The sequence below is a fragment of a genome, unplaced genomic scaffold (genome assembly GCF_019419815.1).
Source record: "Pyrus x bretschneideri cultivar Hongxiangsu unplaced genomic scaffold, Pyrus_bretschneideri_v1 Contig3, whole genome shotgun sequence".
Taxonomy (NCBI): Eukaryota; Viridiplantae; Streptophyta; class Magnoliopsida; order Rosales; family Rosaceae; genus Pyrus; species Pyrus x bretschneideri.
In genome coordinates, this window is record NW_025999612.1 from 9074444 (window position 1) to 9097500 (window position 23057).

The following is a 23057-nucleotide window of genomic DNA, read 5'->3' on the forward strand; positions in this document are numbered from 1 at the left end:
TAAACATTGAAATTCGGCTGCTTCATTTCTTACTAGTTTTAATTGCAGATCCAAGGTTTCACCTCAAATTGCAGATCCAAGGTTTCACCTCAAACTGCCGTGTTTGATGACTAATTATGTTCGAGGACAATGATACAGGTTGACTTAGTTGATTTGCCTAGTGTATATACATTTTTCTTTTGCTGAATAGAGCATGATGAAGACGAAACAATGACAATTGACAAGCATATATAAAAAAGAGAAGGAACTTTCTGGAGAAGAAATGAGTTCTTGTATTATACAATACATGTCTTATTCAAGACAGGAAGCTAATTTCTTACACGCCTTAATCAAACAATACTAATTCCTAAACTTGAAGTTCACGTTCGTGACATCATAGGTTATTTGACTTGAGGACATCAAAATTAACAACAGATGAGGCATGTTTATTGGGCAACATAGCTTGTCAAGGATATGCAGGTCGAGCAGCTAGAAATAGAGGAACTTTCTTGGCAACTGTAAGGCCAGCAGCCTCTTCCATGTCCATGTCTTCTCTTCTCACCCTGTGAGGCAGTTCCCAGTCAAAACAATAAAGCAGATTGGCGAGCGCAAGCTCAATCAGCTTCGCAGCAAAGTTCATACCAGGACAACCCCTCCTTCCGGCGCCAAATGGTAGAAGTTCAAAATGGTTTCCTTTGTAGTCAACTGAGCTGTCCATGAATCTCTCAGGTAGGAATTCTTTCGGGTTTTCCCAACATTTAGGGTCACTTCCTACCATTTTTGCAAGCACAAACACCATTGTGTTGGCAGGAATTTCGTACCCTTCGATTGTACAACTCTCTAAGGTTTCTCTTGGAAGCAGTAATGGCGCAGGTGGATGTAGTCTAAAACTCTCCTTCAAGACCAACTTTAGATACACGAGTTCGGACAGATCAGTTTCTTCCACCTTCCGTTTTCCCTTCAAAACTTCTCTCACCTCGTCTTGTGCTTTCCTCAATATGCGGGGATTCCTAATCAATTCAGCCATTGTCCATACCAGTGTGGCTGATGTGGTATCAGTCCCTGCAATAAACATGTCCTGCAAGAAAAGATTTCACAATTAGCATCCGTCTCCCAAGCCGGCTGAATTAATTCGATAAAACCATACGAAGAAGTCTTAAATTCAAATTGTTAAACAACTATTGGACTCCAAAAGCTTAATTTGTTTGGAAATGAGCTAACAAAGAATATTAAGCCAACACAATATCGTTGAAGTAATCGAGAAAAGAAAAAAAAAATCATAATAACAATTCAGTAACATATGTTCAAATGCAAGAAGAAAGAAAATGCAACATACGGTTAGAACACCCTTAATTTGGTCATTAGTGAGGGCGATTGTTTGACTTGGATCGTTCTGAACTCGAAGGAGTACATCAACAAGATCTTCATGCTCCGGTTTAGGCCTTTTCGGATCAAGGTGTTCCTCAATCACTCTGTCGTAGAGATTGTCCAAGCCTTTAAAACACTTCTCTAACTTTTGATCAAGGCCATTGAACTTGTTTAGCCAACTTATCCAAGGTAGGAAGTCCGACACGCAATATCCTCCCAACAGGGTCCTTGTCTCTTCAAGCAACTCATGAATCCTGCTCTTTCCAATCTCTCCTGCATCATCATACTTTTTACCAAACGCCGAACGACTCACAACATTATTTGCCAAGAAAAGTGTGAGTTCACTGATATTGACCGGACCCTTAGAATGCGCGATAGATTCGAGCATAAGTCCGACCTCTTCATCCCTCACAGACTGAAACATTTGGACCCTCTTTGCACTAAGCAGTTCGAAGATCACAATCTTTCTAACCTCCCTCCAATAATCCCCATAGGGAGCAAATGTCAGATTAACGCAATCATAACTAAGCTTCTTTGGAATATACAAGGCTGGCCTACCTGAAAAAATGAGGTCATGAGTTTTGAAGATCTCTCTTGCCATATGAGATGAGGAGACCACTAGAGTGGATACTGAGCCTAGTTGTAAAAACATGAGATCTCCATATTTGGCGGCTAGGCGCTCTAGGACGTGATGGGGTAAGCCGCCATCGGAGAGCTTGTGAAGGTTGCCAATGAGAGGCAGCCTCCTGGGACCAGGAGGCAATCTCCTTGTTTGAGAAGCAGTACTTTTCTTTCGGTGTTTGATCAAGAGCAAGAAAATAACGGGTATGAGGAAAACAAAGAGTAGGAGGAGTTGAGAATCCATGGCTAATTTCTGCCGATGGAAAGAGGGATACGAGTGATAAGTAGTTATACTGTCTATATAAATTTAAAATATTAATGCATGGAAATCGCTGAAATATTAAACTGGAATGTGGATAATAATTGATGGAAAATGGTCCAATGTCAACTAAGATGCATGTCACTCGTTACCTCATATTAACAGAATCCTATCAAAATATTTGAGCGATACATTCCAGAAAGTCAAGAATTCAACTTCACAGTTTATTTTATGAAAATGGGGTATCACATAGCACAACTATTTCTCTTTGAGAGCTACTACCGACCATCTAGTTTGGTATTGTTGTGCTTTGAAAAAAAATTATTTCTGCTGTGCAATGAGAATAAGCAGTTATGAAATAAAGCAGTAGAATGTTTGGTAAACTTTTTTGTAAAAGTGCTTTTGGAAAAAAAGGAGTATGACAGTGTTTGGTAAATTTTTATGTAAAACAGCTGTAACTGTGTGAAATGATAAAAAAAGGTATAATACTAAATATGCCATTAATTTAATTTTCTTAACAAATAAAATGAATTACTAAATATACTTTATTTTTTAAAATAAAAATATTTATAAACTTTATCTTAAATATTTATAATTAAGAAATTCAAAAAATAATAATTTTTAATGCCTAAAAATTAATAAATCTCTCTCTCTCTCTCTCTCTCTCTCTCTCTCTCTCTCTCTCTCTCTCACATCTTCTTCATTCTTGTGTTTTCCTAGACCTGGCAATTTATTACACGACCCGTTAACACGACACGAAAATAACGGGTTTCAGGTCAACATGATAACTAATCGGGTCACACGATAATAACCCGCGGGTAACCTGTTTCGACACGATAAGAAAAATGCTATTTTGATGATTTTAATTTTTTAAATTACTAAAAAAACTTACTATAAAATGCAATAGATATAATGAATATGTATATATTGTTTATTAATTATTATTCTATTATTTTCTATATAAATTTTAAAATTTAAGTTTTATTTATTTATTTATTTTTATAGTATATTATAGGCAAAGATTGAGATTAAAAATCATAAAACACATTAAAAATAAAAATATCAAGTAATTTAAAAATACCAAAAACATAAAAAAATTATAATAATTAATTTCCCGCCTAATATTTCAAGAGTTTCATCCATTTCCCACCTAATGTTTGGGAAATTTTGCAAACTATATCCATCCATTTCCCACCTAATGTTTAACCCAAAGAAAAAAAAATAACTAGCTTTTTTTATTTTTTTTTTATTTTTTTTATCTCTTATAACATTTTAACTTGAATAAAAATACAATACGTAATAAAAAACATAAATGTAATTTTATTATTAAATATCATCACATACTAATTGAAACATAATCTAATTAACACTTAAAATATATAAATAATTAATATATTTATTCCAAGTCATCAAAACGATAAGATTCACTAACGCTTAAAGTTTATTTATATTTTCATTAAGTATAACATCAATGCGTATCCCTTCAAAATGATGAAAGTATGAATAAACTCTTAAGTGTTAATGAATTTATCGTTTTGACGGGATACGTATCCTACAAAACTAATTTCAACAATCTAACCGTCAAACTTGTTTATACATGCTTCGAGATTGCATACTCCAAAAATTGCAAAAAACAAACATTCAGAGATGAAGTAATGAGACAAAACTTTTCAACGGTTATAAACGAAAAATCACGATTTAACGATGATTTTAACTCCGATTTTGATGATTTTTTACAGCTACACTCCTTGACCCTAAATGAATACAATGAATGAATTCGATCTTCAATTTAAAATATTTACACTAGTGGATACCACAAAATCTTATGTTATACTTAATGAAAGTATAAATAAACTCTTAAGTGTTAGAGAATCTATCGTTTTGATGGGATACGCATCCTACAAAACTAATTTCAACGATCCAACCATCAAACTTGTTTATATATGCTTCAAGATCGCATACGCCAAAAATTGCAAAAAAAAAACATTCAGAGATCAAGTAATAAGACAAAACTTTTCGACGGTTATACATGAAAAATCACGATTTAACGGTTATTTTAACTCCGATTCTGATGTTTTTTTTACAGCTACACTCCTTGACCCTAAACAAATACAATGAATGAATTCGATCTTCAATTTAAAATATTTACACTAGTGGATACCACAAAATCTTATGTTATACTTGATGAAAGTATAAATAAACTCTTAAGTGTTAGTGAATCTATCGTTTTGATGTGATACGCATCCTACGAAATTAATTTCAACGATCCAACCGTCTTGTTTATATATGCTTCGAGATCGCATACGCCGAAAATTGCAAAAAACAAACATTCAGAGATCAAGTAATAAGACAAAACTTTTCGATGGTTATAAACGAAAAATCACGATTTAACGGTTAATGTAACTCTGATTTTGATGATTTTTTTACAGCTACACTCCTTGACCCTAAATGAATACAATGAATGAATTCGATCTTCAATTTAAAATATTTACACTAGTGGATACTACAAAATCTTATGTTATACTTGATAAAAGTATAAATAAACTCTTAAGTGTTAGTGAATCTATCGTTTTGATGAGATACGCATCCTACGAAACTAATTTCAACGATCCAACCGTCAAACTTGTTTATATATGCTTCGAGATCGCATACGCCAAAAATTGCAAAAAAACAAACATTCAGAGATCAAGTAATAAGACAACTTTTCGACGGTTATAAATGAAAAATTACGATTTAACGGTTATTTTAACTCCGATTTTGATGATTTTTTACAGCTACACTCATTGACCCTATATGAATACAATGAATGAATTCGATCTTCAATTTAAAATATTTACACTAGTGGATACCATAAAATCTTATGTTATACTTGATGAAAGTATAAATAAGTGTAGATTTTTAAAACCCTCCAAATTTCATGAACAATGTTATTTATTTGAGTGAAAAATTAATAATAATAAGTGTGAAAAATGTAATCACTCGTAATGAAAAGCTTTACAACTTTCATTAAGGGGTCAACTCCGAAATTTAGTATATATATATACTAATTTAGTATTATGTTTTACATTTTTTTGAGTCAAATTATGTTTTTCTTTTCATTTTTATTGATTTAAAATATAATTTTTTTTAACGGGTAACGGGTCGGGTCATATTACCTGATAATATTAACGGGTTGATTTCGGGTCGGGTCATATTACCCGTTTACTTTAACAGGTATTACACGACACGACCCGTTAAGCTATCGGGTATGACACGAAAACGACACGAACACAAGAAACACGACACGAATGCCAAGTCTATTTTTCCCTCCTTTATGCCCTTCACGTTGCAACAGCAGCCAAGGCGTAGCCATCACGAAGTGTTGGATTTTGATTTTAGATTGATGCTGCTCATCGTTTATCTTGTAGTTTAGGAACAGATGCTAAAGTGTTGGATTTGTTATGGGGATTGGATTAGTAATTCTTAATTTAAGGACTTAGATGGATAATGCTTATCCTCTTTCAACCAACAAATTGAGAAATGGGGGAGATAGAAAGGTTTCACAATATATAAGTAACCCAGCAAAACCAGAGGAGCCCCACCATGGTTTCACAATTCTTTATTTTTTTTATTTTTTTATATTTGGTCACAAAGTCTATCCCACTCCCTCATTGCTATTATGAGAAGAGACTTTGAGGAGAATTTATTGATAAACAAGAAAAATACAATATGTCAGGGGGGACATGAGGTCAAACCCAGACCATTATAGAATTCATAACAATAATTGAAGACCTCTTTTAGCAAAATCTATAACAAGGAAGCTTAGAAAGGTTATGAGAATAAGCAGCTGCAACACAAGGAGGGCATGAATCCCACCAATGGACACCAGGGTGATCAACACCATAATTGGCCAAACAATCAACAACTTGATTACCTTCTCTAAAAATATGAGAAATCCGAACCTGCATGGAGGATAGTAAAACTTGACAGTTATGCCAACCGACCAAAAGCCTCCATGGGATAAATGTCAAAGAAGGTGAGGATGAAGACAGAAGATGAACAACCAGTGAGGAGTCACATTCAATCCATAAGGAATGCCGACCTTTATCCCAAGCTAAAGATACAGCATGAATAACAGCATGTAGTTCAACATCCAAAGAAGAGGCCAAGCCTATTGAACCTGCAAAACAACCAAGAGAATTACTCGTAAAATCTCGAAAGATACCACCAAATGCAACCACACCAGGGGAACCTTTTGCAGCACCATCAATATTCACTTTGATCCAAGACTGAGAAGGTGGGCGCCAGAACACCTCAATAATTTTTGGAGCCTTGACGACCACGAACACCAATAGAATGAAGAATGCAAAGCTCTTCCACAGAATTTTTCATACAGCCGGAATTGAGAGAATCAATTTCAAGGAGTTGACATTTAATAGACCTTACAACATAATTGATGGAAACAACCTCCTTATGAAAACGAACAGCGTTGCAAGCATGCCAAATAGAATAAAAACCAACTCCAATCATACCCCACTGAAGCAGTTGCACTTGGGTACCAAAACCTTGTTGTAAAGGATAATGGAAAAAGCTAAAAATATCTTAAAATAAATATTAAACTCTGAATAATTCCAAAACAGAAGACCAAATTTTACGTGCAAAAGAGCACTCAAAGAAAATATGTGAAGCAATTTCCATACCTTCACAACAAAGAGAGCACATAGATGCTATAGCAATACCTCTTTGCTGCAAGAGATCATCAGTTAACATCTTACCATGTAAATACTTCCACAATTTAACCGAATTACGAGGGCAAAAGCAAGATTGCCAAACCCATCGATCTCATTGAACCACTGGTTGTTTATTACGCTTAAAATCATAACCAAAGATAAAGAAATGTCACCTTTTGAAGCAGACAACCAAACCATTTTGTCATCAATCCCATTCTTTGAAGGAAGCCCCATAGAAGAAATATCATCCCAAATGGGCACTAGCCATGAATGTAAAGTAGGTGGGAGAATCCAATAACCATCCATAATAAAATTAGAAACTTTAACTCGAAAAGCCTTGCATAAAGTTGGTGGAATACCAAGCCTATCAGCTATTGGAAAATCTAACCATCTCGCATGCCAAAAATTAATATTTTGACCTACCTATCACCCATTTTGATCCATGAAAAATATCTAAAAAAAGAGGACGTAAACCAGGCCAAATGGATGTAGAACACGGTTGCCCAAGACAATTAAAAAATCAACCTTGAAAAAACCGTGAAGTCATAGATGAGGTAACCAAAATATCCCAAAAATTTTTCAATAAAAAGGCCTTAATTAAAGCTGAAAAATTATGAATGCCAAGACCTCCTTCATTTAAGGGAACACAACATTTTTTCCAAGCCACAATAGAAAATCCACAAGAATCAGCACATCCCGTCCAAATGAAATTTTGAGTCCAACTATGAACCTATTTTAATACCGTAGGTGGCCAAGAATAAACCGAAAAAGTATGAGACAACATGCTTACCACAACTGACTTGACCAAAGTAACTCGACCAGCCATTGAGAGAGAGTGACTTTGCCATTCAGAAAGATGAGAACAGATTTTATCTGCTAATGCTTGAAAATATGCCCTCTTAGGCTTGCCTTTAAAAATAGGAACCCTTAAATAAGTAAATGGAAGCTCACCTTCAAAGACATTGAGCCAGGATAAAATACGCAAACGACGCGCAGAAGCTGATTTCCCAATATAAATACGAGATTTACCTTTACTAATACATTGACCAGAAGTCACACCATATTCTTCAATAAAATGCATAAGGTTCATAAGGCTGCGCTTGTCACCTTTGCAAAAAACCATTATGTCATCCGCATAGAGAATATGAGAAGGAGCAGTCACAATAATATATATCTCTTTCTTCATTTTAACAACAATCGACAAACAGACGATCCTTCTACTGAAATTTCTCAGTCCTAACCCACCTTCGTACCCTTCCCCTCTCTCTTGTGTTTCGTCCCTTGTATCGAAATACACATCTCATTTGACGGGGATATCACCTCGCAGCTTAGAACGTTTGTAATTGACTCACTCCCGTTCGGCGTTTCGGTCCTGCAAAACAATTTGAATGTTGTTTTGTTGTTTTTGGATCGAAGAAAAACGTTTTCTTTGTCTCACTGCATCTTCGATATTGTACCTTTGAATCAAAGGATCAGTGTTTGTTTGGTGCGATGGTCAGGGTCAGATCACCGTCGTCATCAATCAGATTGAAGTTTGCAACCCCGACATATTACCAAGTTCATTTATTTTTTAATGTTATCCATATTTTACCAAGATAAGCTGTTTTGTTGAAGCTACTATTTCCACCTTCTGGTTTTCAACTTTTTTTCACCCATAACTTTGAAAAAAGCTGATTTAAAGTATTTACCAAACACTTAAAATGCTCTAACTTTTTTTCATACCCACTTTTTTTAAAAAGTTAAGCTAAGCCAAACCAGGGCTTAGGGTTGGTTTGGTATTGCTGTGCTTTAAAAAAAAGCTGCTTCTGTTGTGCTGTGAAATAAAGCAGCAGAGTATTTGGTAAACTTTTTTTGTAAAAGTGCTTTTGAAAAAAAAAAAAAAGCAGTATTATAGTGTTTGGTAAACTTTTATGTAAAACAGATGTGAAAAAAAGCCGGTTTTTCAAAGCTGGGTTTTGCAGCTTCTTGTTTTTGGCTTTTTTCGTCCAAAACTGTGAAAAAAAGCTGAAGCTGAATGTTTACCAAACACAAAAACAGCTCCTAGCTTTTTTTGATACCAGTTTTTTTCAGAATCACCTCAGTACCAAACCAGGCCTTAGTCAATCCTTGATAAACCTGTACAAGAGTCGGTTTTATTAGTTTTTGACAAATAATAGGATAATTCACAATTAACTACGTGAAAGGGGATTCAAAAGTGGGTTCTCAGATGCAAATGTGATTTCTCTTAATCAATTGAACTACAAACCACTTATGTGCAATGTTTCTTAATATAGTGAAATTAAAAAGTAGAGATTTAGGCTAAGATATACAACAAGAACAACCTTCCATTATATACAAGTCAAACTTAAGAATCCATGCCTAATTTTCTGAGGAAGGAAAGAGGGATACGAGTGATATTTTATATTGTTTTATGTAGATGACAAGTTGACCATTGTGGATATATATGTTAAAATATTATACGCATACAAGTTATGAAATATATAAACTGGAATGTGTAGAGTAATTGATGGGAAATGGTCAACAATTTCCAGCAAGTTAAGAATTCAACTTCACTCTATAATTTATAAAATGGTGCATCACTTGGCACAACTTATATTTTTCTCTTTGAGAGCTGCTACCGACCTTTTTAGTCGTCTCTTGTTCTACCTAATCTCAGCCGGTCCTTATTCCACCTAACTAGGAGGGACACGATCATAAGTGGATGACTGTTGGTATGTATTTATTTTATAAGTATGAGATCTTAAGTTTGACTCGTATATAGTGGAAGATCGTCCTTGTTGTATATCTAAGCCTAAATCTCTACTTTCTAGTTTCACTATATCAAGAAACACTGCACGTAAGTAGTTCAATAGATTAAGAGAAATCACATTTGCACCTGAGAACCTACTTTTGAATCCCCTTTCACGTAGTTTATTGTGAGTTATCCTATTATTTGTCAAAAACAAAACTCCTTAATAGTTTAATATTATGTTACATTAATGATAAATCCGATCCATATACGTTCTTACTCTTTCTTGTAATATAATAATCATTATTTTGGTCCCAATTCATTACCAAGCGGAAAAGGAGTGAAAAGAATGGCTAGAACCAGAAATTAGTGGTCATGTGATAGGTAGGAGAAGAAAGACAAGTTTGGTCACACCCGATTCAAACTTATTTCGAGTTGGCCTCAAGGCGAACAAGGATGTATCTTAGGCCTCATTGGAAACTACAACTTTTTTAAGGTTCTTATTTTGAGGACGTGTTAGGACCAAATGTATATTAGCCGTAAAAAGGTTTGGAGCCAGAGCAGATGATTCAGAAGGTTTTAATTTGTTTTTAGTCACCAAGACTTTTGCCATGAGGATAATCTCGACTGGTGGGAGATTGGTTATGAGGAACAAAGAGGAAATTTGAGGAGAAAGGGTATGGCGGAGTGGTGCAACGCTTGGTGCTTAGGTATATGTCAGGTCTTGGTTTTGAATGGGAGAAAGTTAGGATGCCTTGTATACAACCGGGGTTAACTATAGTGGCTTCTCCAATAATAGATACGTCTCGTCATCAAGTCCATGCATTTGTAGCCCTAATGGTTTATAGAATACCCTAGGAAAACACAAGATTTTGACTTTGGTTGAAGCTTATTTTCTGTGTATGGCATTAACCAAGGAAACATCGACAACAAAAAACTTTTAACATTTCATATTTGGGTTTTCTTTGAAAAAGTTTCTCATATGGTGACAAATTAGACAAAACACGAGTTAGCATTCAATTTATTAAATATGTGGCAATCAAGCATGCATCAAACCAAAATTTTGTGGCCACGTGAGATTGTGAAAGCATAATATTACTTGTTTCAACAATATGTCGTTGTTTTTGTTCTGCAATTCCATTTTATTCAGGATGTTTGGGACATGAAAATCGTTGAGAAATGCCATTGAGTGCAAGAAGTTTTGGAAAACATGACTTTTATATTCACCACCTTCATCACATTGAAGGGTTTTGATTGACAAATTAAATATTTTTTCCACTTTTGCTTTAAATTAGACAAAAATTTCAAAGACTTGAGATTTGTTTTTCATGGGAAAAATCCAAGAATATCTAGAATAATCATCCACAAAAAGCAAATAATAACGAAAACCTTCATTGGAAATAATTGGAGAATACCATACATAGGAATGTAAAAGTTGCAATGGAAATTGAGAAACAGACTTAGAGACATTGGAAGGTAACCTAGTACTCTTTCCTAAAGGACACGACTCACAAAAGGTTACATTTGAAGTACCAAGAATTGGTACCATCTTATTTGAAATTAAAAACTTTATTGTTGAGTTGGTAGGATGACCAAGTCGAGCATGCCACTTTTGAACCGAGACTCTAATTCACACAAAGGTTGAAATTGGATATTTGACTTGTCCACTGCTACTTGGAAATGGATATAACCCATTCTCACATCTCTCTTGAAAAAGCGTCTTCCGGGTCTTGTGGTCCTTAACAAGGAAAAAAATGTGGAAATTTGAGTAGGTAGCAATGGTTATCTAAATTAAACCTATATGCGGAAGTAATATTTGTGGAGGTAGTGGGACAATGAAGGGTGTTATTTAAGTCAAATGAACAAGCATTTGTATGATTAGAACCATAGTGAGATATAAGGATGTCAGAGTCATTACCTACACCTCCTACACCATCATTACCATTGTATTCCTTTGGATTGACCAAGTTTTGGATTTCTAGAGTAATATGTGCATTTGCACCTGTGTCATTTGTGTCCAGCAGCCATGTTCCATTTGGTTGCTTGTTATGAGTGATAGGAGATGATGATGCCATTGCTGAGAGACGCTTGGTAGGAATTCTGTCTTCATATGCACCATTTATCATTTGGTAGTAATCAAGTGCGGTTGCCCAAGTTTGCCACAAAATTGACACACAATCCTATCACCATTTGAATCAAATTTTTTGTATTACCTGATGTATTACACTGGTTGATGTTGTTACGAGGGTTAAAACCTTGTTGGTTGAAGGTTGCACCACGGTTTGGTGGAAATCCACCTCTTCCAGAGCCACGAGTTCATCCACCACCGCGACCTATTGTAGCAACGAAGGCATTAATGGGAACATTCTTAACCACAAAAGGATTTTGCTCTACCATTCTGCATTTCGTAGTCAACAGTAATGCCTCAAGGGTGGGATAAGTAATAGGTGTGTCACAAGCTTGAGCATCATTAACAGTCATCTTAAACGCTGGCCCTAGATTGTTTAACATAATCTGAACTAATTCATCATCATTCATGGGTTGCCCAGCTAAGGCAAGATTGTCAGCTATCGTATTGATGCGATCAAGGTAATCCGCCACAGATAGATCACCCTTTTTGGTATGCAATAATTCATTTCTTAAAAACAAAATGTGATTCTGCGAAGAAGACACATACCTTTGCTTAAGAGCTTCCCAAGTAGCTTGAGCAGTTTGTTTGCTTGCCATCACAGACAAAACAGAAGCAGTCAAAGATCCATTGATCCAACTAAGGATCCATTTGGTCCTGTTGCACCCAGGCAATGTATACATGATTCACAGTCGTAACTCCAGGTAGGTGCTTAGGAGGACACACCAAAGAACCATCAACATATCCCATTAAATCCCTACTCTTTAGGATGGGAAGAATCTAGGCCAACCATAGTGGGTAGTTGGTCCTATCAAGCTTAATGTGCACTACAGTAGTCATGGAGGATGAAAAGTGATGGAAAGGGTTGTTTTTTTTTGGAAGGAGGGGGGGTGCGGTTGGTAGTTTGGGGAGCAGTATCGTTGTTTTGAGCCATGGAAGCAGTGATGGAAAAAGAATAGGTCAAGGATCATTGTCGTTAGACAAAAAATGCATACCCAAACAACTGTGGAACTCAGGTAAAACTTAGGAACTCAGGTTTTTCACTTCAGTTGCATACCCAAACAACTGTGGGTTGCATGTATTTTTAATAACTTCAAGATTACATTGTGGGTTTGAAAACCCAGATTACATGGAACTTTGAATTTGAAAATTACAAACAGAAAGATGAAATAGTAACTGATTGTTGACTTCGTCTAACAGTCGTCTTGCAAAAACTCAACTCTTTCCCACCACTGTGGTAAAGGACCACTTGCAATATTGAATATAATACGTGCAAGTGAGATGTTTTACAGTTCGATTCACGTCAAAGACAAATTTGAATCATATCATTGTTAGCCCATTATGAGGTTTAGTTCACTTCTCAATTTTTTAATAAAAATAATATTATTTATTCAAAAAAAATAAAAAAAATAAAATAACTAGAGACAATGATTGTATTTAATACATGTAAACTAAAAAATTGCCATATCCAAAACTTTCACTTATTTCTGTCCTTGAAACGCAGTGTTTCGCACCAGTTGTGGATTGTGTCTGTCACTGGCAACAAACGAATCGCAGCAGAAGATAACACAAATCCGAAAACTTTATCCAATTTTCTCATCGGTTCCTAACTCAGTTTCGTTGAGCTCTTTGGCAATGGAAGCTCTGGGATTTCCTTCTCTCAACAGTCACAGCATTTCGTGCTCCAGTTCTCAGAAACGAAGGGCCACTAAACCACCATGTCAAGGAACACATTTTTCAAGCATTTCATCTCCATCTTCCCTAAAACTCACACCCTCTTACAGAAGTTACAATTTTGTATGTAAATTCTCCACCTTTTTCATGTCCTAATTATTGGGTTTATGTTAGTTTTCATGTTTTGAGTATATTTTCTAATGTGGGTTGTTCTTGTCCTTGATGTTAACATACCGGTTTGTATGTGAATTCTGCACCTTTTTCATGTTTTAATATTTGGGTTTCTTTTAATTTTCCTGTTTTTCCTTGTTTTGTTATGTGGGTTGTTCTTGTTCTCATTTTTTATTCAGCGGAGGAGTGCCACTTGGATGCAAGCTGACAGTGAAGATTACGAGTTGAAGCAAATGAGGGATATGGCTGCAGCCAAAAAGAGATGGGAAGCTCTGGTATGTTTGTCGATTCCTTCGGAATTCGAAGACCAAAAAACAAAATGAGTTTTTGTGTAAATCTGTTTAAGTGTGCTACTTAATGGGCAATTAAGAAAAGAAGTAACATTCTTTTAGTTCAACCATTCTGTTTGTAGAGGTTTTCTGATTTGTTCCGCATATGCTAAGTTTGAACTTACTGGGATTTGTTATTGTTTGTTCGAGCAATAGTCTACACGAAAGTAACCTAAACTACGATAGAGGGATTTGAACTTGGGATTTGTTAATTTTATTGATTCATTAGGATATGTTAAACTGTGGTTCATTTGGAGTTTTAACCGGTTAGGACAGGTTAGGGAAGGAAAGGTTAAAGCTTTAACACCAAGGGAAGCCGGCTATGCAATTCAGCTATCTAACAAAACCCTTCTTGATGTTCGTCCCTCTACAGAACACAAAAAGGTACACAGCTTAATTTTTTTTTTTCCCTTCTCTGTAGTATTCTTTGTTATGATTCTTGAATTAATCTCTTCTTTCCCCTTGTTTTATAGGCATGGGTTAAAGGATCAACCTGGATTCCGATATTTGACGTTGGTAATGAATTTGATGCTGGAACTCTTTCCAGAAAGTTCATGAATTTCACAATGGGTATCAGACAACTCTTGCTATCCTGTCTTTCTTAACTTATGCATTGCTAATGTTCTTTTTATTTTTGTTCTTGGATACAATTTAACAAATTAATAGGTTTTCAATCAATAGTCAAAGCATAGTAGGATATTTGTAATATGTTGTAGGGAAACTACTTAAATGACGTTTGAACTGTAACCTCTTATTGCTTTGAACCTGGTGGTGGTTAAACTCCTAAATGACATAATATTTTGTGTAGGGGGTTGGTGGAGTGGTGTTCCTATGTTGTCGTATAACAGGTATGTCAGAAAAACCATATTATTCTTGTGATTTGCTTTGTTCATGTGATAAATTGCATATTGATTGCTTGTTTTTTCACCAGCCAGTTCGTGGACAAAGTTAGTGAGAAGTTTCCAGAAGATACAGATCTTATTGTTGCATGTCAGAAGGGATTGAGGTACTTTTTATGTTACAAAGATTGTAGTTTCAGTTATAACTGGTTTATAATGAGACATTTGGCAGTTATAACTTGTTTACAATGAGACATTTGGAAGTTCTTGTATGACGTAATTCTATTTTGGTTTTCATATAATTCATAGGATTGAGGTTGTAATTGCAACTATTATGTAGTTATATCATGCTATATTTAGCGTGCGTAGCAAATCCATACATGGGTCTCCTCGCTTTCATAATTGGCTAACAGTAGACTCGAAGACTGGAAGACTTTTAGAAAACTATAATGAAGATGTTTTCCCAAAATTATGAAGATTATACCAATCATTTGCTATCTTCTCCTCACAAAGTGATAACATAAATTAGGAGGAGACTGTCAAAGGGTTAAAAGGGAGAAATCGTAGTTCAGCCGTTGATTTCTTTTGCGAAGTTCTAGACATCAGACCCATGTTTTTGGTCCAGGTTGAATTTTTTGCCTCCAGCTCGAATGGAGAAGAGTAGTTTGTAACTTTTAGGTCTACCGCATACTATGGTCTAAATACATGAAGGAAAAGAAGGCAATGAGAATCACTTGCATTGGAATGAATCAATCACAAATTTCATCACCGTCACCTTTCATGGCAGATCTCTGGCCGCTTGTGAGCAGCTGTACAACGCAGGCTACAAAAACCTTTTCTGGGTTCAAGGAGGTTTAGAGGCTGCTGAAGAAGAGGTAGTTGTGGTTTTTAGTGTTTGGATATTCTTTTTTACTTAGCATTTCTACATAGATTTTCTTTCTCAGTGCTTTTGGTGCGAATCTTATGTGGGAGCAGGATCTTGTCAGAGAAGGACCTCAGCCATTGAAGTTTGCTGGAATTGGTGGGGTTTCAGAATTCCTCGGGTAACTATCTGGTCTTGCTCACTTTTTGCTATAATTGGTATCTACGTTCTAGTGATGAACACTAACTTTTGTTTCTGATGCATATTAAAATACAATTTTAAGACAGTTCTTATACAAATTTATCAGTAAGTGCATTTATTTCTCAATCCCCAATCCACAGTTGGACAGATCAGCAAAGAGCTGCAGCTGCCAAAGAAGGTTGGAGTTACCGATTAGTGTTCTCTGCCCGTCTGGTACTTATTCTCTTCAACATGTTTGCTAAAGTGGCCCGTTTTTTAGTCACCTCACTTTCAAGCGTCTAATCTCAATTTGAACGATGTTTTGGCACAGGTCGGAGTCATTATCCTTGCCGATGCCTTGTTTTTTGGTGCTCAGCAATTCGGACATTATCTTCAGGATATAAGGTCCCACTCAGGTTAAACACTTGTGCTTGAAGTACGTGATTGAATATCAAGGTATAACATTTTGCAGTACTGCTTCACCAGAGAATAGATTTGCCAAAGATAACAATTTTGGAAGCCAGAGTGCCTCAAAAAGAAGATTGCGTGCGTGCTCTCTATGAGAAGTAGATCAGTGACTGAGCCAGCAAATTTTTTCGGACAGTTACGCCTTGTAAAACACGTTCTAGTCTAGTACAGTAGTACTAGTTTTTTCTCTTCTTTTTCTCTCATTATTTATTTGTCCTGTGAATTCTGCTGTTAATAATTTTCTTTTATCTATCATTGTATATTGCGCAGAACTTGAGCAATTTCTTACGCATGCCGTGGCAAGCAGGGAATCATCTTGTTCTTCCTTGCGTTGCCTAAACCCGAAAATTCAGTGCCTCGGAGTTTCTGTTACGGCGCCCCAGTTGTCGTAATCAATTTCAATTGACTGAGACTTGCTTTCGGTGGCATCTAATGAAGAAAGTTGGATTCTACCATAAAACCAATTAGCAATATGAGGAGTAACCTAACCTCTTATAAACTCATGCAAGTCCATCATTTCATCAAATGTGGGACTCACTCTCAACACGTCCTCTCACATGTGGTAAATTTTCAAGCCTAATACGTGAACAACACAACGGAGTTACATGGAGAGCGTGTGGTCATTTGGCTTCACACCAATCAACAAGGGTGACTTTAAATATGGTTACCCTACTCTAACTAATATTGAGGCCTTTTGTGGTAAAATTTCACACCTGACGAATTGGGTAGGTAGTAAAGTTGGGGACAATATTGGTGTTGTTAGAGTGTGGGCTCATTGATCTAAAATAAATTTTGACATGGTATCAGAGTCCACGATTGCGGGCTTGTGCAAACCAAAGGCTTGTCACAAAAAAGTGTGGGCTTGGAAATAAGCTTGGACTCTTAACATAGAGTCAGTATCTAAGTTCTTAAGAGTCACTTCTTGAAAAAATTGAAAACAAGTCTGAACTTCATTGGAGCTGACTTCTGAGTTTCAATTGTCGATGTGTGGATCTTCACATGTGAACCAATAAATGGGATTACACGTGAAGGGGCGTTTTAGCAGTCCCAGTTCGGTGGGGGAAGTCAACGAAGGTGGCTTAAAAATGATTACCCTACTCTAACTAATACCGAGACCTTTTGTGGTAAAACCCTATATATGATAGATTAGGTAGGTGGTAAAGTTAAGAACAGTATCGATGCCGTTAGAGTGGAGCTCATCGAACCCACCGATCCAAAAATCCAACAGCTAATAGTCGTCAATCGGCAAGGAAGCCACCTCAATTACTTTGTACCATTGTCCACCTTGTTTTACTAACAGAAATAGCCAGACAAAGTAGTATTCAACATTCATCGAACTATTATTGAGCTCCACAGAAAGAAACTCGAGGATCATTATCCTTATGGAATAGTAATACGGAAACAAAGTAGTATTCAACATTCATCGATAGTGCCAGATTTGAACGATTCAACGTTCATCGATATATAGCCACATCAGAATAAATATAGTTGGTTCTGTCTGTAAAATTCAACATCATGACAAATTAATAGAGCAATATGGCAATGCTCTTATGGTACATTAATTGTCCACAAGAGACGACGATCAGGGTTCGGAATAATGGATTTTCGTCCCACCCTACGTGCAGTCAATTTGTATCAACAAGGGAGGGAAGGGAGCTTTCCCTCTCCAACATTAACTGTAAGTGGTTTCTTAAATTCTTTCAGTTACATGCCACTTAGTACTACGATCTAGTGGTATTCATCTCCACTTGTAAGTAAAATATCTTAAGTTTGATTCTCGCCACAGGCGAATTTGAATTACATTATTATGGCTTACTCAGTGTGAAGCTTAGTCTACTCTCCACCCCCTTAGTATAGATAATATTGTTTGTTATAAAAAAAATAAAAAAAAAACATATATTCACACACATAATACTTTTTATTTGTTTTTTGGTGAAAGCACACACAATACTTTGGCACTGCATGTGCCACGTTATTTTGGCAATAGCGACAGACAAAGCGAACATAATAGGTGACGGTAGAAGGCTTAGAGCCTTAGGTTAGACAGAAAATACAAAGGCCAATACGACAATGTCGCCTCTATCTTTCAACCTAAATATGGAAGAGCAACAGCTTTGAGAGGATACTTTAGGATTACAGTTGTGCCATTTGATTCAGTCATGTCAAAACCCTCGCCACTTGCTCCACCGGGCAATGCCCAGTTGAACTTGTGCACGATATTCGCCAGAACAATCTCATCGATAGATATTGCAAACTGAATTCCCGGGCAGATCCTCCTGCCAGCTCCAAATGGAATGAACTGGAAGTCATTCCCTTTATAGTCTAGACCGTTATTCAAGAACCTTTCTGGCTCGTACTCCTCTGGGTTTTCATACGTTTCAGGATCTCTTCCGATTCCCCACGCGTTGATCATAACAAGTGTCTTGGCCTTAATGTCGTAGTCATTTATTTTCACATCCTGTGTCGACACCCTGGGAAGTAGTAATGGTCCTGGAGTATGAAAGCGAAGAGTCTCCTTGATCACTGCCTTCAAGTAGTGCATGCCTACCAAATCATCCTCTGTAATTATGTCTGTTATGTTTCCGACCATTCCCCGTACCTCATTCTGCAATTTGCTCATGATCCTCGGATGCCTCAAAAGCTCAGTCATTGCCCACTCTAGCACTGCATATGTGGTATGAGTGCCTGCAATAAACATATCCTACATGAACAATGACCAAAGTTAGGCTGATCAGGTAAAATCATCCAAAAGTCTTATGATTCAGTAGCTCATTTTTTGTTCCGTCACTTTGTCGACTTTTACAAGCAGTTATAGTAAACTTTGTAGTTCCAATTATATGTAAATGTCACATGCATATGCAAATCAGATGCAAATAGAGAGACTTACTAAGATGAGAGCCTTTATGCCAACTCTATCAAGAGAAAAACCAGCCAAGCTTCCTTCCTGAATCCCAAGCAAAATATCCACGAAATCCTTTTGTTCCTTGTTCTCGACATGAACACGTTCATCATTTCCACTCTTGGACATCTGATCGATATGCTCTTGAACCACACTCTCTAGAAAGTCGTCAAGTTGCTTAGCAACCTTGTCTATCTTGGCATGCAAACCATTGACATGGCTCAACCAAGAAAGCCATGGGATATAGTCCCCGATATCCGTAGTTCCCAATAACTCTACGAACTCCTTTATAATCTCCTTAGACATCTTCCCACCTTCTTCACCACTGTACTTACTCCCTAGAGCCACTCTACACATCACATCGTTGGTAAGCGTCACAAACATTTCGCGTAAATTCAGAACTGATGATGATGAGGAGGAAGAGGATAATATGGAACAAGAGTCCTTTATTTTGTTGATCATGTGCTGGGTTTCCTCTTCTCTCACAGCACGAAAAGAGCGAACCATTTTGTTGCTCAAAAGATTTAAAACACATATACTTTTCATCTGCCTCCAGTACTCACCATAAGGGGCTGTTGCGATGTCTTTGTAGTTGTAGGCAAGCTTCTCATAGATGGTGGACTTGGGTCGGTTGGAAAATGCGATGTCATGGGTTTTCATGATCTCACGGGCAGCCTCTGCCGAAGAGACAACAAGGACTGGGACACTTCCGAAGTGGAGAAGCATAAGAGGGCCATGGCGTTTAGATAAGGCTAGAAGTGAGCGATGTGGGTGCAAGCCTAATTGGTGAAAGTTTCCAATGATGGGGAGCTTTGGTGGAGATGGCGGTAAGGAGTTGTTGGCGGTGGTTGCACTAGCAGAGGACCATTTGTATAGGAGGATTAGGAAAATGGCCACAAGCGCGAAGGAAACAGGCTGCAACAAGTCGGAGGTTCCAAGCAGTTGTAGCATTTGTAAGAGATGTCTTAGCATCTTAATTCTTCTTTTTGAATCAGTAACAAGTGTTTTAATTAGGAAACTGAAGGAAATTGTGTCTGTTTGTTGTTTAAATACAGATCTTAGGTCTTGGTATCGTGTGGAATAGGATCATCCCAAAAGCAAACAACGTAAAGGCTGAATAGTCCGTATGCGGACCACACCAATTCTAGACAACTTGAAAGCTTTTCCAACTTGCTGACATTGACCTTGTAACTCCATTATTTGTGACAGAGATCTTGGATTCATCTCACAAGATTGTAGAAAAATCAGATATCGACAAATTTTATGAAACTTGGACTTTTATTTTTGCTTGGATTTGTAAATATACAAAGATCTCTTGGATATTCTCAAGTAGGTCACAGATTTCATGATCTTTACATATCTTCGTGTTTTAGCTTACGTGATGAAACTATAGATAAAACAGATGTCGTCCTCGGCAGCAGATATCATCGACATCTTCACACGCCCAGCCTTCCAACTAAAAATGGAACGCATACGAATCCTGTAGTTTGATCAGAGAAAAGCTATTTGATGTAAACTCGTATCAGAAGGTGATATCATCAAGCTTAAATTTAGAAAAAAATCACCTCTGATGATATTTTTTAGGGGTGTAATATCCATAAATCCTTTTTACTTCTCACACCCCTTCCAATTTGCAACCATCGAATCGGATGAATTGAAGAAGATTGAAGGATAAAAATTAACTCGGGATGTGTTTAAATTTAGAAAAATATCACCTCTGATGATATTTTTTAGGGGTGTAATATCCATAAATCATTTTTACTTCTCACACCCCTTCCAATTTTCAACCATCGAATCGGATGAATTGAAGAAGATTGAAGGATAAAAATTAACTCGGGATGTGTGAGAAGTAAAAAAAGGTGTGTGGATATCACACCTTGATTTTTATGGAGACATAATGTTTATGTTTATGTCACAAGAGCACGCTCGCGCGCGCACACAGGGTGTGTGGATATCAGTTGGGATATCAGTTGGACTTGGGTCGGTTGGAAAATGCGATGTCATGGGTTTTCATGATCTCACGGGCAGCCTCTGCCGAAGAGACAACAAGGACTGGGACACTTCCGAAGTGGAGAAGCATAAGAGGGCCATGGCGTTTAGATGAGGCTAGAAGTGAGCGATGTGGGTGCAAGCCTAATTGGTGAAAGTTTCCAATGATGGGGAGCTTTGGTGGAGATGGCGGTAAGGAGTTGTTGGCGGTGGTTGCACTAGCAGAGGACCATTTGTATAGGAGGATTAGGAAAATGGCCACAAGCGCGAAGGAAACAGGCTGCAACAAGTCGGAGGTTCCAAGCAGTTGTAGCATTTGTAAGAGATGTCTTAGCATCTTAATTCTTCTTTTTGAATCAGTAACAAGTGTTTTAATTAGGAAACTGAAGGAAATTGTGTCTGTTTGTTGTTTAAATACAGATCTTAGGTCTTGGTATCGTGTGGAATAGGATCATCCCAAAAGCAAACAACGTAAAGGCTGAATAGTCCGTATGCAGACCACACCAATTCTAGACAACTTGAAAGCTTTTCCAACTTGCTGACATTGAACTTGTAACTCCATTATTTGTGACAGAGATCTTGGATTCATCTCACAAGATTGTAGAAAAATCAGATGTCGACAAATTTTATGAAACTTGGACTTTTATTTTTGCTTGGATTTGTAAATATACAAAGATCTTTTGGATATTCTTAAGTAGGTCACAGATTTCATGATCTTTACATATCTTCGTGTTTACGTAATGGATACGCTTACGTAATGAAACTATAGATAAAACAGACGTCGTCCTCCGCAACAGATATCGTCGACATCTTCAGACGCCCAGCCTTCCAACTAAAAATGGAACGCATACGAATCCTGTAGTTTGATCAGAGAAAAGCTATTTGATGTAAACTCGTATCTGAAGGTGATATCATCAAGCTTAAATGTAGAAAAATATCACCTCTGATGATATTTTTAGGGGTGTAAGATCCATAAACCCTTTTTACTTTTCACACCCCTTCCAATTTTCAACCATCGAATCGGATGAATTGAAGAAGATTGAAGGATAAAAATTAACTCGAGATGTGTGAGAAGTAAAAAAGGGTGTGTAGATATCACCCCTTGATTTTTATGGAGACATAATGTTTATGTTTATGTCACAAGAGCACGCTCGCGCGCGCGCACAAGATTTGACTCTGTCTTTGCTCATCAGTTGGCGTCGAAAATTTACAAGAATGTGCCTCCAATTTTTAGCAGTGCACTTAACTTTTAAGCAGTTAATCCTCGCCGCTCGCTCCACCATGCAATTTCCAATGGAACTTGTGCACGTTACTTGTTAAGGCAATCTCATTAACAGCTATGGCAAACTGAATTTCTGGGCAGACCCTGTTAAAGAAATCAACCCCATGTCATTGAAAGACCTACACAAATCTAGAATAAAGAATTCTAGAACATTCACAAAAGTTGGTTAGCTAGATTATTCTAGTTAAAGTAGTCCTTTGTAGAAATGACTAGAATGTTGTTCTTAAGTTGGTGGAAGAGTCTAGAAGGATGATGAGGTTTCCACCAACATGCAAGATTAGTGTCGATAATTCTAGCTTAGGAAGTTAGTGGAATTATCTAGATATCTCTAGCATGATGTGTCCATACTTCTCCAAGGTTCCATCCATGCCTATAAAAGGAGAAGGCATCCATACCATTTGTATCAACAATAAATCAATCAATTAAGAAGACTAAGTGAGAGTGAGAAGTAGGAGTAGTCTTGTGAGGAGTGTGAGTGGTCTAGAGTTTGTCTCTAGAAAGAGTGAGTGTCATAGCTTCAAAGAGTTTCCTTGATAGTTTGTGTGTTGTAATATTTTGTGTGTGTAATACAA

At 36.8% G+C, this 23057-nt stretch overlaps 3 protein-coding genes across 5 annotated transcripts; 1 reads left to right on the forward strand and 2 right to left on the reverse strand.

The window, feature by feature from the left end:
- Nucleotides 1-231: 231 nt before the first annotated feature.
- LOC103926799 (cytochrome P450 71A9-like) lies at nt 232-2252 on the reverse strand. Its single transcript, XM_009335678.3, has 2 exons — nt 1316-2252; nt 232-1057 (listed from the first exon to the last, which is right to left on the reverse strand). The coding sequence occupies exons 1-2, from the start codon at nt 2210-2212 to the stop codon at nt 446-448; spliced, it is 1509 nt and encodes a 502-aa protein (XP_009333953.2). The 5' UTR covers nt 2213-2252; the 3' UTR covers nt 232-445.
- An 11020-nt stretch (nt 2253-13272) lies between these two features.
- On the forward strand, nt 13273-16587 carry LOC103926774 (rhodanese-like domain-containing protein 11, chloroplastic). 3 transcript variants are annotated; one of them, XM_048589982.1, is made up of 10 exons: nt 13273-13589; nt 13817-13912; nt 14243-14350; nt 14440-14536; nt 14775-14814; nt 14898-14972; nt 15593-15680; nt 15750-15848; nt 16009-16081; nt 16179-16587. In XM_048589982.1, the coding sequence occupies exons 1-10, from the start codon at nt 13428-13430 to the stop codon at nt 16280-16282; spliced, it is 942 nt and encodes a 313-aa protein (XP_048445939.1). In that variant the 5' UTR covers nt 13273-13427; the 3' UTR covers nt 16283-16587. The 3 variants fall into 3 exon arrangements, with proteins under 3 accessions (XP_048445939.1, XP_009333919.2, XP_009333920.2); XM_009335644.3 differs by having other exon boundaries at nt 13274-13589; nt 15792-15848; XM_009335645.2 differs by having other exon boundaries at nt 13277-13589; nt 15781-15848.
- Nucleotides 16588-18214: 1627 nt separating this feature from the next.
- LOC103931621 (cytochrome P450 736A117) lies at nt 18215-20250 on the reverse strand. Its single transcript, XM_048589033.1, has 2 exons — nt 19203-20250; nt 18215-19016 (listed from the first exon to the last, which is right to left on the reverse strand). Exons 1-2 carry the CDS (start codon nt 20184-20186, stop codon nt 18402-18404), a joined length of 1599 nt encoding a protein of 532 aa, XP_048444990.1. The 5' UTR covers nt 20187-20250; the 3' UTR covers nt 18215-18401.
- Between the last annotated feature and the right edge of the window lie 2807 nt (nt 20251-23057).